General features: G+C 49.0%; 1 protein-coding gene across 1 annotated transcript; it reads left to right on the top strand.

The window, feature by feature from the left end:
- The first annotated feature begins 4,221 nt into the window (after nt 1–4,221).
- On the top strand, nt 4,222–5,013 carry LOC141042983 (uncharacterized). The gene has a single exon (XM_073511898.1). It carries the CDS (start codon nt 4,222–4,224, stop codon nt 5,011–5,013), a length of 792 nt encoding a protein of 263 aa, XP_073367999.1.
- The last annotated feature ends 14,026 nt before the right edge of the window (nt 5,014–19,039 follow it).

The following is a 19,039-nucleotide window of genomic DNA, read 5'->3' on the forward strand; positions in this document are numbered from 1 at the left end:
ATAGAAGAAGGAAAAATCGAAAAAAATTCCTCACCTCCATCTAAAACAATATATATTTCAAAAGCTTACTCCCCAGAGCCAACCAGCTTGCCCCACGTGGCATAGCTGGTTGGCCGCCATTCTCTCGATGCTTAATGGATTTAATGTTTTTTCTGTCATCCCTCGATAACAAGTTTGACGTCTTCCTTGTGTAAATTTGGTGTCACTCCAAATAATCTAAATGTGGTTACTTTTTTTTCAACGCAGTACAGACACAAACGCTCATACACTCACCTCTATGAACGCACAAACGCACGCCCTACCCCTATGAGCACCTCCAAGAGACTGAGCCGGCATATCATTTTGAGATTTTACGAAGCCACCTGAGGCGTCTCGTAGTCGACGGGAACATCTTCTCTCACCGAACGCGCATCACTGGAAATCTTGAAATAAATATAGGATAAATGCGAGCGCCAGGACTTGAACCTGGTGGGCTGGGGACACCACTGTCCTAATAAATACTATTGAGTATGACACTTGCAATGTTAATGTAGAGAAGGAAAGGAAATTAAGTTTGTTGTTTTCAACAGGAGTTGTTTTTAGAAAGAAACTAGAGTGAGTTAAGAAATTCATCCGCAACTCCTTTGGCCGTCTCTTGCACGTCGTTTGGGCATTTGTGATATGTAGGCCGTGGGTGATGGAGAACACGTCTTGGCTCTCCCATTTTCCCCTCTCATCCTTGTCAATTTGTCATCTCTGTTCCTATTACTGTTTTCCTTTCCTTTCTTCTCCTTGTTGAAACATATTCCTTACTGTAAAATCATGAGGATTTACAACTTTGAATGCTTTAAAGCTTAGATGGTAGGTTATACAGTAGTATGAACTATTAAGCTCCTAATTCCTTCAAAGGGGCTGGCCACATAATTTTTCTTTCACGAATACGCAAAGTTTGCGTATCTTCTCATTGATAGTAGAGGTTGAAATGAGAACACGGGGTACAACACATGACACAATGAAAGATGGTGAAAGCATGATGCTCGGAGGAGAGAGACGTGGGATGCTCGGCCCAAAACACAAGCTACAACACGGCGCAAAACTACCCGACCAAGAGAAACAACCCAAATCGAAACAATGTCCAAGTCTCGAAAACCATCACTGGGTACGCCATGAGCAACCAAGATGACGCCTTCATGAAGGGAAATGACGACGTAACATCACCGCCGTCCGATCTGAGGAATCAGGTCTGGTGTTTCCACCGGTGCTCGAAGAGGGGCACGATGAAAGGCCGTGGCAGCGCCTCCCAGAAGGGCACGACACCCACAGGTGTCAGTCACTGCCAGCATCAACAAGCCGAGCAGAGATTTCGCCCTCGCCTATGTCCAAACAATCTCAAAAACCGTCAGGACAGGATCCGAAGACGAGGAACATGTCGCGAGATGGAACCACAACATCCAGACGGGAAGGTACGCCCGCAGCCGAGGGGTTGGCAACGGGCACCGCCGGGTGCGTGAGCATTGAATCTGTCTGATAAAGGAGGGGCGAGGCAAGGGTTGACGGTCAGGGCTGAGGAGGCAACGACCGGGCGTAGAGGACCAACACACAGGATGCGACGACAGCCGGCAACATCGACGAGTCAAGATCCAGAGATACACAGATCTGGACCGATGAGACCGAAGACGTCAAGACGCCGGCGAGCTAGGGCATGTACAACGCGTCGCCCCAGACCTACTACCCCATGGTCCAGCTAGGTTCGGATGCCAGCTTGGTGCTAAAGCGGGTGCCTCGCAGGTGTCAGTGTTGCTTCTGCAAGAGACGGGTTCTTGGAGGTGAGAGATCGTGGTCCATTGAGAAAGCTGTGGGGCTAGAGGGGAAAGGTAGAAGAGAGAGAAGTGTGATTGGCAGAAAATGCGTGTTGATATGGGGTCCTCTAGGTGCAGCCTCCATTGGCTAGAAAAATTCGCATGCGGTGGTCTTATTGTTTTTTGCATAGTTGGAGAGCTGAGGCACTAGGGAGGTGATGCCTCCATAACTCATGCCCTAAGAAAGCCGGAAAAGGGCGCAACTTTCATAGTACCCGGGCTGGAGCCGCAACCAGAAGGACGCTGGCAGGCCATGGACAGTGGAGTATGCACGTCTAGACCCTCCAGGACTGGAGCAGCACCGAGGACCCCCAAATCCACGTCACCACCTTGCACAATGGCTGCAGGCCCGCCCGCGCCCAGAGCAGGGCCCATCTGCAGCACAAACAGGCAGAGCTGGCCACATACAAGGAGCCGCCGCACGGGGGGCAAAACGAAAGACTTTCCCCTAGAGGCGATCTAGGTTTCCACTTTTCCTCCGGCGGCGACGGCGGAGTCCACATGAATCCTCTCTGGTGGCCGGAGTTCTCTGGCGATCGGGAGTCACCAACATGAGTACGTCGCCGAGGCCTCCTTGCATGGCGGAATTACCACCATCGGTGGTCACAAACGGAGAGGGAGAGGAGCATGAAGGAGGCGATCTAGCGGGGAAGGGACAGATGAGGGACGATGGAAGATCGGAGGCAGGGGAGGAGACGCAGGTGCCTTTAGGAGCATATGGAGGGGGAGCGGAAGGCATGAAGCAGGGGACAATGCAGGCGAGGACGGAGATTGGGACTTCTATGGCCCAGAACCGAATCTGGAGGATCAATTTGCGGGGATGCAACTTCATGGCGAAGAGGAGGATGATCTGGACCTGTCAGGAGAAGTAGAAGATCTGATTGGAGACATGCGGTGGCTAGGGCTTTTCCGAGTCCACACCACCAAGCCGTTTAGCCATGCTGCGTTGTTGAGGCAAATGAGAAACACTTGGGCTGCAGCTCAGGGTGTGACTTTCAATGTCAACGGGCCAAATCTCTTCTTATTCCAATGCCATTGCCTCGGTGATTGGAAGCGCATCATGGAGGGGGGGTCCATGGATCTTTCGTTATGCTCCTGTGGTCATTCAGGAGTATGATGGCTTTACTGATGTGGCAGAGTACAAGCTGAATAAGGTGCCGCTGTGGGCGCGAGTAAAAGGGCTGCCGGACGGCCTAACAACTAAGAGAGAATTAGCGGAGAAGATGGCTGCTAAGGTTGGAGAACCACCCTTCACAGTAATTTTGAATGAGGGTAAGATTAACCCGGCAAGCACTTTGCGAGTTAGGGTTTATGTGGATGTCGATATACCCCTCGTCAGGTTTGTGCCAATCACTCTAAAAGGGAGGAAGAAGTACCCAGTGTACTATGACAAGCTCCTAAATTTCTGTTACTTTTGTGGTTTAATGGGGCACACCGTGGAGGAATGCGGGGATGGAATCCATGATCCTCATGATTGTGAGTGGGGTGAATGGCTGCTTTGGACCCCTGAGCCACCGGCTTATGCAGCAGGAGGAAGAGGAGGTATGGATGGGCGTGGTAGAGGTGGAAGAGTGGGAGGTAGAGGAACCAGAGGCGGTAGGCAGGGAAGAGGGGGAAGGGACGACGTCAGGGAGGAGGCAACGGCTGACCCAAGACAGGTCCCAATGAATATGGACTCGGCTGAGAATCCAAATGCGCGCAAGAGACTCATCCTGGCTGATGGTACAGTAAACGTTCAAGGCCAGCCTGTGCCAAATCTTGCCGGCAGGGTGGCAGGGCGGTTCTTATGCTGGAACAGGGAGGAGGGGACGCATCACAAGCGGTCTCTAGCACGCCTGGAAATGTACCGAAGTGAAGAGGAGGAGACAGGATGGAGTAGGGGGAGTGAGGATATGGAAACAACTAATGGGGCGGCCTCCTCCGAGCAGGACCACCGGATCCAATGAGGATACTATGTTGGAACTGTCGCGGGATTGGCGATCCTGCGACGGTGAAGGAGCTCTGCGATCTAGTGGAGGCTTGCGCGCCTGCGGTGCTTTGCATAGTGGAGACACAACTCGCAAAGTATCATGTGGAGGGATTGGCGGGTAGTTTAGGTTTTGCTGGTAGATTTGGAGTTGATAGTAGAGGTAGAAGTGGAGGTCTTTGTTTATTTTGGAGAAATAATGTAGATCTTGAAATAAAAACTTATTCTCAGTATCATATTGACTCGATGGTTAAAGAACCGGGCAAGGAAGCGTGGAGGTTATCTGTTTTCTATGGTGCAGCGAACAGGAGCATGAGGTATAAAACGTGGGATACCATGAAAATCTTGTGTGGAGAAAATGATCTACCGTGGGTCTGCATGGGAGACTTTAACGAGATACTGCAATAGGAAGAGCAGATGGGACCAAATGAGAGGGACAGTGCACAAATAGAAGGATTCAGGGAAGTTGTGGACGTGTGTGAACTAGCTGATCTGGGCTACAAAGGCCTAGACTGGACGTTTGAGAAGAGAGTTGCTGGGGGGGAGTACTGCAGAGTTCGACTTGACCGTGCCCTAGCTACGGCTAGTTGGTCAGCTATGTTTCCTTTTGCCACTGTTGAACACCTTACGGCGGCTAAGTCCGACCACAGCCCCATTCTACTCTTGAATGAGTTGGAAGCAAATAACTTGAGAGTTGCTCTGAAGAAGCCTTTCTGTTATGAATGTATGTGGGAAACTGACAGTACTTTCGGTGCAACGGTGCAGCAGGTATGGAACCAAAAACAACCGGCGACCACAGTGGCAGAGCTAGCTTCAAAATTGTCCTCTGTGGGTTCATCGCTGAAACGCTGGGGGCGGGTGACGTTCGGGTCTGTACGACAAGAACTGAGAAAGTTGCGCCACCAACTAGCAGAGTTGCGAGCGGATCCCCATAGAGTGGGGCCGGGGGAGGAAGAGAAGAAAGTGCAGGATCAGATCATGGAGTTGTCCTTCCGCGAGGAGATCATGATGAGGCAGCGGTCTCGAATAAACTGGCTCTCTGTAGGCGATCGCAACACGCAGTATTTTCAGAGGAAGGCAAGTGGTCGGAGAGCCAAGAACACAATTAGCCAGCTCCAAAAACCTGATGGTACTATGGCTCCGGATCCAGGGGAGTTGGCTGAGATGATAAACGATACAAGAATCTATACACATCCGAGGGCTGCATAGGAATTGAAGAAGTACTGTCACACATACCAGTCAGGGTTGATGCAGGTATGAATGCTAAGCTAAACGCCCAGTATACGAAGGAGGAAGTAAAAGAAGCACTCTTTCAAATGTTCCCGACCAAAGCTCCAGGGCCCGATGGTTTTCCTGCACACTTTTTTCAGAGGATTGGGAGCTTTGTGGAGAAGAGGTAACCGACATGATAATTAGGCTGCTCAATGGAGAGGACTCACCGGAGGATATCAACCGTACGTTCATCGTTCTTATTCCCAAGATCGCTAGTCCGAAAATTCTAGGACAATTTCGGCCTATAAGCCTTTGCAATGTGATCTACAAGATTGCATCTAAGTTCTTAGCAAACAGGCTGAAGATCATTCTCCCCGAGGTAATTTCTGAAGAGCAGTCGGCCTTTGTGCCTGGACGTCTGATCACGGATAATTTTATAACTGCTTACGAGTGTCTTCACTATATGAAAACAAGGAGAGTCAAAGCAAACAGTGTTGGGGATCGTTGCAGAAATCAAAAAATTTCTACGCATCACCAAGATCAATCTATGGAGAGACTAGCAACGAGAGAGAGGGGAGTGCATCTTCATACCCTTGAAGATCGCGATGCGGAAGTGTTACAAGAACGCGGATGAAGGAGTCGTACTCGCAGCGATTCAGATCGCGGTTGATTCCGATCTAAGCGTCGAACAACGGCGCCTCCGCGTTCAACACACGTGCAGCACGGGTGAAAGAACATGCGGTGGCCCCATGTTTGGTTTTGGTAATTGATGACAATCTCTATGGACTAATGGTTGCCTTGAGTTATATTTGAAGGTTTTGTCCATAGGCTTTTCTTGGAATACATGTGTTGGTTTCAAGGAGAGTTTGTGTCGACCAAGGTGCTATTCAAGGAATTACCTAAAGATTGGTCTTGTGAGAGGTTAATCAAGACAAAGTCAAAGAGTGAATCAAGTTGATCAACACACAAAGCGTAGAAGATGTACCGAGAGGGATCAAGCGATCCCATGGTATGGTAAGCATTGTCAGTTACGCTTTGTGTATTAACCCATGGTCTTCGTGAGAGTTCTTTGTGGGGTTAGGTTGCGGTGTGCAAGTACCCAAACTCAAGGAGTCGTACTCGCAGCGTTTCAGATCGCGGTTGATTCTGATCTAAGCGCCGAACAACGGCGCCTCCGCATTCAACACACGTGCAGCACGGGGACATCTCCTCCTTCTTGATCCAGCAAGGGGGAAGGAGAAGTTGGGGAAGAGCTCCGGCAGCACGACGGAGTGCTGGTGGAGCTTGTAGTTCTCCGGCAGGGCTTCGCCAAGCTCAACGGAGGAGGAGGGGGTGTTGGAGAGGGGGAGGGCTACGCCTTGGATGAGGTGCCGCTGCCCTCCCTCCTCCCCTCTATTTATAGGGCGAAGGGGGAAGGGGGCCGGCCCCTCTAGATGAGATCTAGAGGGGGGCGGCGGCCAAGGGGAGGGGGCTTGCCCCCCAAGCCAAGGGGGACGCCCCCCTTAGGGTTCCCCCCAACCCTAGGCGCATGGGCCCTAGGGGGGATGGCACCTAGCCCACTTAGGGGCTGGTTCCCTTCCACATACAGCCCATAGGGCCCTCTGGGGCAGGTGGATCCCCCGGAACCCCTTCGGTGGTCTCGGTACAATACCGGCAAACCCCCGAATACTCCCGGTGACCGTATGATGACTTCCCATATATAACTCTTCACCTCCGGACCATTCCGGAACTCCTCGTGATGTCCGGGATCTCATCCGGGACTCCGAACGACATTCGGTAACCACATACTATTTCCCATAACAACTCTAGCGTCACCGAACCTTAAGTGTGTAGACCCTACAGGTTCGGGAACCATGTAGACATGACCGAGACACTTCTCCGGCCAATAACCAACAGCGGGATCTGGATACCCATGTTGGCTCCCACATGTTCCATGATGATATCATCGGATGAACCACGATGTCGGGGGTTCAATCAATCCCGTACACAATTCCCTTTGTCTACCGGTATGATACTTGCCCGAGATTCGATCGTCGGTATCCCTATACCTTGTTCAATCTCGTTACCGGCAAGTCTCTTTACTCGTTCGTAACACATCATCCCGTGGTCAACTCCTTGGTCACATTGAGCTCATTATGATGATGTCGTACCAAGTGGGCCCAGAGATACCTCTTCGTCACACGGAGTGACAAATCCCAGTCTCGATTCGTGCCAACCCAATAGACACTTTCAGAGATACCCGTAGTGTGCCTTTATAGCCACCCAGTTACGTTGTGACGTTTGGCACACCCAAAGCATTCCTACGGTATCCGGGAGTTGCACAATCTCATGGTCTAAGGAATGATACTTGACATTAGAAAAAGCTTTAGCAGACGAACTACACGATCTTGTGCTATGCTTAGGATTGGGTCTTGTCCATCACATCATTCTGCTAATGATGTGATCCCGTTATCAACGACATCCAATATCCATGGTCAGGAAACCATAACCATCTATTGATCAACGAGCTAGTCAACTAGAGGCTCACTAGGGACATGTTGTGGTCTATGTATTCACACATGTATTACGATTTCCGGATAACACAATTATAGCATGAACAATAGACAATTATCATGAACAAGGAAATATAATAATAACCACTTTATTATTGCCTCTAGGGCATATTTCCAACAGTCTCCCACTTGCACTAGAGTCAATAATCTTGTTACATTGTGATGAATCGAACACCCATAGAGTTCTGGTGTTGATCATGTTTTGCTCGTGGAAGAGGTTTAGTCAACGGATCTGCGACATTCAGATCCGTATGCACTTTACAAATATCTATGTCTCCATCTTGAATATATTCACGAATGGAGTTGAAGCGACGCTTGATATGCCTGGTCTTCCTGTGAAACCTGGGATCCTTGGCAAGGGCAATAGCTCCAGTGTTGTCACAGAAGAGTGTCATTGGGCCCGACGCATTGGGAATAATTCCTAGGTCGGTGATGAACTCCTTCATCCAGACTGCTTCCTGTGCTACCTCCGAGGCTGCTATATACTCCGCTTCACATGTAGATTCCGCCACGACGCTTTGCTTGCAAGTACACCAGTTGACTGCCCCACCATTCAAAATATACACATATCCGGTTTGCGACTTGGAGTCATCCAGATCTGTGTCGAAGCTAGCATCGACGTAACCCTTTACGACGAGCTCTTCGTCACCTCCATAAACGAGAAACATATCCTTAGTCCTTTTTAGGTACTTCAGGATATTCTTGACCGCTGTCTAGTGTTCCATGCCGGGATTACTTTGGTACCTTCCTACCAAACTTACGGCAAGGTTCACATCAGGTCTGGTACACAGCATGGCATACATAATAGACCCTATGGCCGAGGCATAGGGGATGACACTCATCTTTTCTCTATCTTCTGCCGTGGTCGAGCATTGAGCCGTGCTCAATCTCACACCTTGCAATACATGCAAGAACCCCTTCTTGGACTAATCCATATTGAACTTCTTCAATATCTTGTCAAGGTATGTGCTTTGTGAAAGACCAATGAGGCGTCTCGATCTATCTCTGTAGATCTTGATGCCTAATATGTAAGCAGCTTCTCCAAGGTCCTTCATTGAAAAACACTTATTCAAGTAGGCCTTTATGCTTTCCAAGAATTCTATATCATTTCCCATCAATAGTATGTCATCCACATATAATATGAGAAATGCTACAGAGCTCCCACTCACTTTCTTGTAAACACAGGCTTCTCCATAGGTCTGGGTAAACCCAAACGCTTTGATCATCTCATCAAAGCGAATGTTCCAACTCCGAGATGGTTGCACCACCCATAGATTGAGCGCTGGAGCTTGCATACCTTGTCAGCATTCTTAGGATCGACAAAACCTTCCGGCTGCATCATATACAATTCTTCCTTAAGGAAACCATTAAGGAATGCCGTTTTGACGTCCATTTGCCATATCTCATAATCATAGAATGCGGCAATTGCTAACATGATTCGGACGGACTTCAGCTTCGCTACGGGTGAGAAGGTCTCATCGTAGTCAACCCCTTGAACTTGTCGATAACCCTTAGCGACAAGCCGAGCCTTATAGATGGTCACATTACCATCCGCGTCTGTCTTCTTCTTAAAGATCCATTTATTCTCTATGGCTTGCCGATCATCGGGCAAGTCTGTCAAAGTCCATACTTCATTTTCATACATGGATCCTATCTCGGATTTCATGGCTTCAAGCCATTTGTTGGAATCCGGGCCCGCCATCGCTTCTTCATAGTTCAAAGGTTCACCATTGTCTAACAACATGATTTCCAGGACAGGGTTGCCGTATCACTCTGGTGCAGAACGTGTCCTTGTGGACCTACGAAGTTCAGTAGCAACTTTATCCAAAGTTTCATGATCATCATCATTAACTTCCTCTCTAGTTAGTGTAGGCACCACAGAAACATCTTCCTGAGCTGCGCTACTCTCCGGTTAAAAAGGTAATACCTCATCAAGTTCTACTTTCCTCCCACTTACTTCTTTTGAGAGAAACTCTTTCTCCAGAAAGGATCCATTCTTGGAAACAAAGACCTTTCCTTCAGATCTGAGGTAGAAGGTATACCCAATAGTTTCCTTAGGGTATCCTATGAAGACGCATTTTTCCGACTTGGGTTCAAGCTTTTCAGGTTGAAGTTTCTTGACATAAGAATCACATCCCCAAACTTTCAGAAATGACAGCTTAGGTTTCTTTCCAAACCATAATTCATACGGTGTCGTCTCAATAGATTTCAACGGAGCTCTATTTAAAGTGAATGCGGCGGTCTCTAAAGCATAACCCAAAAATGATAGCGGTAGATCGGTAAGAGACATCATAGATCGCACCATATCCAATAGAGTGCGATTACGACGTTCGGACACACCATTACGCTGAGGTGTTCCAGGCGGCGTGAGTTTTGAAACAATTCCACATTTCCTTAAGTGTGTGCCAAATTCGTGACTCAAATATTCCCCTCCACGATCTGATCGTAAGAACTTTATTTTCCTGTCACGTTGATTCTCAACCTCACTCTGAAATTCCTTGAACTTTTCAAAGGTCTCAGACTTGTGTTTCATTAAGTAGACACACCCATATCTACTTAAGTCATCAGTGAGGGTGGGAACATAACGATAACCACCGCGAGCCTCAACGCTCATTGGACCGCACACATCAGTATGTATGATTTCCAATAAGTTGGTTGCTCGCTCCATTGTTCCGGAGAACGGAGTCTTGGTCATTTTTCCCATGAGGCATGGTTCGCACGTGTCAAATGATTCATAATCAAGAGACTCCAAAAGTCCATCTGCATGGAGTTTCTTCATGCGTTTGACACCAATGTGACCAAGGCGGCAGTGCCACAAGTATGTGGGACTATCATTATCAACCTTACATCTTTTGGCATTCACACTATGAATATGTGTAACATCACGTTCGAGATTCAATAAGAATAACCAGCGGGGCATGACCATAAAACATATCTCTCATATAGATAGAACAACCATTATTCTCAGATTTAAATGAGTAGCCATCTCGCATTAAGCGAGATCCAGATACAATGTTCATGCTCAAAGCTGGCACTAAATAACAATTATTGAGGTTTAAAACTAATCCCGTAGGTAAATGTAGAGGTAGCGTGCCGACAGCGATCACATCGACCTTGGAACCATTCCCGACGCGCATCGTCACCTCATCCTTCGCCAGTCTCCGCTTATTCCGCAGCTCCTGTTTTGAGTTACAAATATGAGCAACCGCACCGGTATCAAATACCCAGGAGCTACTACGAGTGCTGGTAAGGTACACATCAATAACATGTATATCATATATACCTTTGGTATTGCCGGCCTTCTTATCCGCTAAGTACTTGGGGCAGTTCCGCTTCCAGTGACCGTTTCCCTTGCAATAAAAGCACTCAGTCTCAGGCTTGGGTCCATGCTTTGGCTTCTTCCCGGCAACTGACTTACCGGGCGCGGCAACTCCCTTGCCATCCTTCTTGAAGTTCTTCTTACCCTTGCCTTTCTTGAAACTAGTGGTTTTATTCACCATCAACACTTGATGTTCCTTTTTGATCTCCACCTCCGCTGATTTCAGCATTGAATATACCTCAGGAATGGTTTTCTCCATCCCCTGCATATTGAAATTCATCACAAAGCTCTTGTAGCTAGGTGGAAGCGACTGAAGGATTCTGTCAATGACCGGGTCATCCGGGAGACTAACTCCCAGCTGAGACAAGCGGTTGTGCAACCCAAACATTTTGAGTATGTGCTCGCTGACAGAACTATTCTCCTCCATCTTACAACTGTAGAACTTGTCGGAGACTTCATATCTCTTGACTCTGGCATGAGCTTGGAAAACCATTTCAGCTCTTGGAACATCTCATATGCTCCGTGCTGCTCAAAACGCTTTTGGAGCCCCGATTCTAAGCTGTAAAGCATGCCGCACTGAACCAGGGTGTAATCATCACTACGCGACTGCCAGGCGTTCATAACGTCTTGAGTTGCTGGGAAAACAGGTGCTTCACCTAGCGGTGCATCAAGGACATATGCTTTCTTGGCAGCTATGAGGATGATCCTCAAGTTACGGACCCAGTCCGTATAGTTGCTACCATCGTCTTTCATCTTGGTTTTCTCTAGGAACGCGTTGAAGTTGAGGGCAACATTAGCGTGGGCCATTTGATCTACAAGACATATTGTAAAGATATTTAGACTAAGTTCATGACAATTAAGTTCATCTAATCAAATTAATTAATGAACTCTCACTCAGATAGACATCCCTCTAGTCATCTAAGTGATACATGATCTGAATCGACTAGGCCGTGTCCGATCATCACGTGAGACGGACTAGTCATCAACGGTGAACATCTCCATGTTAATCGTATCTACTATACGACTCATGTTCGACCCTTCGGTCTCTCGTGTTCCGAGGCCATGTCTGTACATGCTAGGCTCGTCAAGTCAACCTAACTGTTTTGCATGTGTAAATCTGGCTTATGATAACCCACAAGTATAGGGGATCGCTACGGTTTTCGAGGGTAGAGTATTCAACCCAAAATTATTGATTCGACACAAGGGGAGCCAAATAATATTCTCAAGTATTAGTAGTTGAGTTGTCAATTCAACCACACCTGGATAACTTAATATCTGCAGCAAAGTATTTAGTAGCACAGTAGTATGGAAGTAACGGTAACGTTGATAAAAGTAACAGTGATAGTTTTGTAGTGATTGTAACAGTGGCAACGGTAAAGTAAATAAGCGAAGAACAATATGTGAAAAGCTCGTAGGCATTGGATCGGTGATGCAGAATTATGCCAGATGCGGTTCATCATGTAACAGTCATAACATAGGGTGACACAGAACTAGCTCCAATTCATCAATGTAATGTAGGCAAGTATTCCAAATATAGTCATACGTGCTTATGGAAAAGAACTTGCATGACATCTTTTGTCCTACCCTCCCGTGGCAGTGGGGTCCTAGCGGAAACTAAGGGATATTAAGGCCTCCTTTTAATAGAGTACCGGACCAAAGCATTAACACATAGTGAATACATGAACTCCTCAAACTATGGTCATCACCGGGAGTGGTCCCGATTATTGTCACTTCGGGGTTGCCGGATCATAACACATAGTAGGTGACTATAGACTTGCAAGATAGGATCAAGAACTCACATATATTCATGAAAACATAATAGGTTCAGATCTGAAATCATGGCACTCGGGCCCTAGTGACAAGCATTAAGCATAGCAAAGTCATAGCAACATCAATCTCGGAACATAGTGGATACTAGGGATCAAACCCTAACAAAACTAACTCAATTACATGATAAATCTCATCCAACCCATCACCGTCCAGCAAGCCTACGATGGAATTACTCACGCACGGCGGTGAGCATCATGAAATTGGTGATGGAGGATGGTTGATGATGACGACGGTGACGGATTCCCCTCTCCGGAGCCCCGAACGGACTCCGGATCAGCCCTCCCGAGAGAGTTTAGGGCTTGGCGGCGGCTCCGTATCGTAAAATGTGATGAATCTTTCTCTCTGATTTTTCTCTCCCCGAACGTGAATATATAGAGTTGGAGTTGAGGTCGGTGGAGCACCAGGGGGCCCACGAGGCAGGGGGCGCGCCTCCCACCCTCGTGGATAGGGTGTGGGCCCCCTGGCCTTGATTCTTTCGCCAGTATTTTTTATTATTTCCAAAAATAATCTCCGTGAAGTTTCAGGTCATTCCGAGAACTTTTGTTTCTGCACAAAGATAACACCATGGCAATTCTGCTGAAAACAGCGTCAGTCCGGGTTAGTTCCATTCAAATCATGCAAGTTAGAGTCCAAAACAAGGGCAAAAGTGTTTGGAAAAGTAGATACGACGGAGACGTATCAACTCCCCCAAGCTTAAACCTTTGCTTGTCCTCAAGTAATTCAGTTGATAAACTGAAAGTGATAAAGAAAAACTTTTACAAACTCTGTTTGCTCTTGTTGTTGTAAATATGTAAAGCCAGCGTTCAAGTTTTCAGCAAATATTATGACTGTGACGCCCCCGATTTGACCGTACACTAATCATGCACGCAAATGTGTACGACCAAGATCAGGGACTCACGGGAAGATATCACAACACAACTCTACAACATAAATAAGTCATACAAGCATCATAATACAAGCCAGGGGCCTCGAGGGCTCGAATACAAGTGCTCGATCATAGACGAGTCAGCGGAAGCAACAATATCTGAGTACAGACATAAGTTAAACAAGTTTTGCCTTAAGAAGGCTAGCACAAAAGTAGCAACGATCGAAAAGGCAAGGCCTCCTGCCTGGGACCTCCTAACTACTCCTGGTCGTCGTCAGCGGCCTGCACGTAGTAGTAGGCACCTCCAGTGCCGTGGGAGTCGTCGTCGACGGTGGCGTCTGGCTCCTGAACTCCAGCATCTGGTTGCGACAATCCGGTATAGAAAGGGGAAAAGAGGGAGAAAAGCAACCGTGAGTACTCATCCAAAGTACTCGCAAGCAAGGAGCTACACTACATATGCATGAGTATATGTGTAAAGGGGCATATCAGTGGACTGAACTGCAGATTGCCAGATTAAGAGGGGGATAGCTAGTCCTGTCGAAGACTACGCTTCTGGACATCTCCATCTTGCAGCATGTAGAAGAGAATAGATTGAATTCCTCCAAGTAGCATCGTATAGCATAATCCTACCCGGCGATCCCCTCCTCGTCGCCCTGTTAGAGAGCGATCACCGGGTTGTATCTGGCACTTGGAAGGGTGTATTTTACTCAGTATCCAGTTCTAGTTGTCATAAGCTCAAGGTACAACTCCGGGTCTTCCTTTTACCGAGGGACACGGCTATTCGAATAGATAAACTTCCCTGCAGGGGTGCACCACATAACCCAACACGCTCGATCCCAATTGGCCGGACACACTTTCCTAGGTCATGCCCAGCCTCGTAAGATCAACACGTCGCAGCCCCACCTAAGCACAACAGAGAGGTCAGCACGCCGGTCTAACCCTATGCGCGCAGGGGTCTGGGCCCATCGCCCTATGCACACCTGCACGTTGCGTACGCGGCCGGAAGCAGACCTAGCCTAGTGGCGTTCCAGTCCAATCCGGCGCGCGCCACTCAGTCGCTGACGTCAAGAAGGCTTCGGCTGATACTACGACGCCGGGATACCCATAACTACTCCCGCGTAGATGGTTAGTGCGTATAGACCAAATGGCCAGACTCAGATCAAATACCAAGATCTCGTTAAGCGTGTTAAGTATCCGCGAACGCCGACCAGGGCCAGGCCCACCTCTCACCTAGGCGGTCTCAACCTGCCCTGTCGCTCCGCCACAAAGATCCACTTGCGGGTACTCCTACGAGCCGACCCGACTTTAGTCATCACATGTGTCATGTATGTAGTATATAAGTATATACCCGTGATCACCGCCCAGGTGATCACGGCCCGATAGTATAGCACAGCAGACGGACAAGAATGTAGGGCCACTGATGGAAATCTAGCATCCTATACTAAGCATGTAGGATTGCAGGTAAAGGTATCAACAGTAGTAGTAAGGATAGGCTATGCATCAGGATAGAATATCGAAAAGCAGTAACATGCTAAACTACTCTAATGCAAGCAGTATAGAGAATAGAGTAGGCGATATCTGGTGATCAAGGGGGGGGGCTTGCCTGGTTGCTCTGGCAAGTAGGAGGGGTCGTCGACTCCGTAGTCGAACTGGGCAGCAGCAGTGTCGGTCTCGTAGTCTACCGGAGAGAAGAGGGGGAAGAAACAGTAAATACAAAGCAAACATAAGCATGACGATGCGTGACATGACAGTGAGCGGTGCTAGGGGTGTCCTAACGCGACAGTAGGTGGTACCGGTGAAGGGGGGGAACACCCGGGAGGTATTCCCGATGTTTCACGTTTTCGGACAGACGGACCGGAGGGGGAAAGTTGCTAGTTCGATAGGTTAGGGAGGTGTGGTGGACGAACGGACTGCGTATTCGGATTCGTCTCGTCGTTCTGAGCAACTTTCATATAGAAAACATTTTCAACCGAGTTACGGTTTAAAAGATATGAATTTTCAAAGTTTATTTGAATTTCTGGAATTATTTATATTCAGAAAAATGAATTATGACGTCAGCATGAGGTAATGCTGACGTCAGCAGGTCAACTGGTCGGCTGACCAGTCAAACCAGACAGGTGGGTCCAGTGGGACCCACATGTCAGCCTCTGTTAGTCTAACATTTAGTTAAACTAAACTAACAGTATAATTAGAGGGATGGGCCCCACATGTCAGTGACTAATTAGTTAATCTAATTACTTTTAATTATAAAATCATTTTAATTATTTATTTTAAGGGGCGGGGCCCGCACGTCAGTGGCTGGGGCCGCCCAGTCAGCCCAGTTGACCAGGTCAACTGGTCAACAGGTGACCAGGGGGCCCACTGGCAGTGACCCAGGGGGTGGCCCCCAGGTGTGCCACGTCGGACGCCGGCGGGAGGGCACTCCGGCGAGCCCGTACACGGCGACGAGCCTCGGTCGTGGTCGGATTTCGGCCACAGGGGTCCGTTTCACGCGCGCTTGGTCGCGTTCGAACGGCCAAGACGATCCGCGCCGGATGGTGGTAGTGGTTCGTCCGGAGATGGCCGGAAACGGCACCGGCGGTGAGCTTAGCGGCGGCCGGAGTTCGGGGTTGCACGGGCACGGCGATGGGAGGCACGGGAAGGCCAGGCGTGGGGCTCTACGGGGTCCTGGGAGTGCCAGGAGCACGCGGGGACCATCGGTGCGGGCGGAGGAGCTCGGGGTGCGCGAGGACGAGGGGGGGGCAGGCGGGGCGTGGCCGACGCGGGCGCGCGGTCGGGGCGCGCGCGGGCGAAGGCCGTGCGGGCGCGCGTGCGTGGACAGGCGCGGCGGGGCGCGTCTGGGCGCGCCGGAGCGCGAGCGGGGCGGCGGTGACCGAGAGGAGAGGGGCGGGCGACGGAGGCCGGTGGCCTCACCGAGGGATGCAGGGTCACGGCAGTGGGGTCGAGGGGGAGACGGGGGCGACGGCGATGCGGTGTCGAGGCGCAGGCCGGCGAGGAGGAGGAGGCAGGCCGGCGAGGCAGCGCTCCGGCGAGGCGAGGGCGCGGGGTCGAGCGCGACGGCGTCGGTCTCCTCCTCGATCCAGACCGGGGGGTGAGATATTTCGGGGGGGGAAGCGAGGCTGTCAGTGGGGGGGGCAGGGGATAAGGTGAGGGGGGTTGGGCCGGCCGGCTGGGCCTGGGGTGGCCCAGTTGGGCCAGGTCCAGTGGGGGGGGCTTTTGTTCCTCTTTTTTTCTTTGTTCTGTTTTCTGTTTTCTCTTTTTTGTTTATTTCCTTTTCTGTTTTATTTCATTTAAAAGTATTTAGACATTTTATAAAAATGTGTTTCCTCCACCATAATTACCAGTGTATTATTTAGAACCCACTGAACATTTCTGTTTGAATTTTTGAAAACTTTTATTTTCCACTTTGATTATATTTGAAGTTTGAACTAGGAGTTTGACAAGGGTGTGGTTCAAATGTGATCAAGCCCTGTTTAGCAACATGATTAGCTTAATCACAGGGGGTTACTGTAGCATGATTCCCAGGGTGTTACAAATCTCCTCCACTACAAGAAATCTCGTCCCGAGATTTAGGAGGTAGAAGGAAACAGTGCGGGGTATTCTTCGCGCAGACGATCCTCTCGTTCCCAAGTGGCCTCATCTTCAGAATGGTGCGACCACTGGACTTTGAGAAACTTGATCGCCTTCTGACGTGTGCGGCGTTCAGCTTGGTCGAGAATGCGGACCGGATGCTCCTTATAGGAGAGGTCTTGCTGCAATTCGAGCACTTCATGATCCACAGCTCGGATTGGATCCTTGTAGCATCGGCGGAGCTGTGACACATGGAACACATCGTGAACCTGAGAAAGGTTCGGCGGTAGTTCCAGTTGGTATGCCACTTTTCCACGCCTTTCGAGAATAGTGAATGGGCCAATATAGCGAGGAGCTAGTTTGCCCTTGATCCCGAATCGGTGAGCACCCTTCATAGGTGTGACTCGAAGATAAGCCTTTTCGCCAGGTTGATAGACCATGTCTTTATGATGACGGTCATACTGACTCTTCTGACGTGACTGAGCAGTCTTGAGATTCTCGCGAATAATGCGGACTTGTTCTTCGGCATCTTGGATAATATCCGGACCGAAGAGTGGACGTTCCCCAGTTTCTGACCAGTTCAGAGGGGTTCGGCACTTTCGTCCATATAACACCTCGAAGGGGGCCATCTTCAGACTAGCTTGATAGCTATTATTATAGGAGAACTCAGCATACGGGAGAGATTCCTCCCATTTCTTGCCGAAGGAAATAACGCAAGCTCGAAGCATGTCTTCGAGGATTTGATTGACGCGTTCAACTTGTCCTTGCGATTGAGGATGAAACGCAGTACTAAATGACAGATGAGTTCCCATTGCTTCTTGGAAACTTGCCCAGAATCTTGAAGTGAATATGCTACCACGGTCTGAACTGATAACCAATGGAATACCATGGAGTGAAACAATCCTGGACATATAGAGCGTTGCCAACTGGCTAGCAGTGATCGTTTCTTTGACTGCCAGGAAATGTGCAACTTTGGAAAGCCGGTCAATGACGACAAGAATAGCATCATTACCTTTCTGCGATTTGGGAAATCCAGTGACGAAGTCCATCTCAACATGGTCCCATTTCCATTCAGGAATAGAGATAGGTTGCAGAGTTCCAGCAGGCCTTTGATGTTCTGCTTTGATGCGACGGCAAACGTCACACTCAGCAACATAACGAGCAATGTCTTGCTTCATATTAGTCCACCAGAATCTCTGACGGATATCTTGGTACATCTTTGTACTACCCGGATGGATACACAGAGGCGTATCATGAGCTTCTTTCATAACTTCCTGTGTCATATCCAGGTTTTTCTCTGCACATGGCACCACTAGGCGGCCCTTGAAGTATAGGGTGCCATCTTCAGAAATGGTGAAGAATGAGGGCTTTCCTTCTGCGAGGTAGCGCTTAATCTTGTGGGCTTCAGAGTCATACCCCTGTATTCTCTTGATGGAGTCCAGGAGATCTGGTTCGACGATCAGGGTATTGAGGGAACCCTGGGGAACAACACGGAGGTTCATCTTGCGGAACTCCTTAGGAGGGGGAGCGAGTGCACCCGGAGGAACAATATGGAGGTTCAGCTTCCTGAATTCTTCAACAAGTGAGGGCTGAACTTTATGAACTTGGAGGTGGTTGCAGTAAGACTTGCGGCTCAAGGCATCAGCCATTACATTAGCCTTGCCTGGAGTATAGGAAATACCCAAGTCAAAGTCTGCAACGAGCTCCATCCATCTCTGTTGACGGAGGTTCAGATCTGGCTGAGTAAACAGATACTTCAGACTTTGGTGGTCAGTGAAGATCTCGCAACGATTACCGAGAAGGTAATGTCGCCACTGCTTCAGCGCATGAATGACAGCAGCAAGTTCGAGGTCGTGAACTGGGTAGTTCTCTTCGTGAGGGCGCAAT

Source organism: Aegilops tauschii, chromosome 3, assembly GCF_002575655.3.
Source record: "Aegilops tauschii subsp. strangulata cultivar AL8/78 chromosome 3, Aet v6.0, whole genome shotgun sequence".
NCBI lineage: Eukaryota > Viridiplantae > Streptophyta > Magnoliopsida > Poales > Poaceae > Aegilops > Aegilops tauschii.

What these genes read in the sequence shown, in the direction of transcription:
- LOC141042983 (XM_073511898.1), top strand. Translation starts at nt 4,222, where the DNA reads ATGGGACCAAATGAGAGGGACAGTGCACAAATAGAAGGATTCAGGGAA.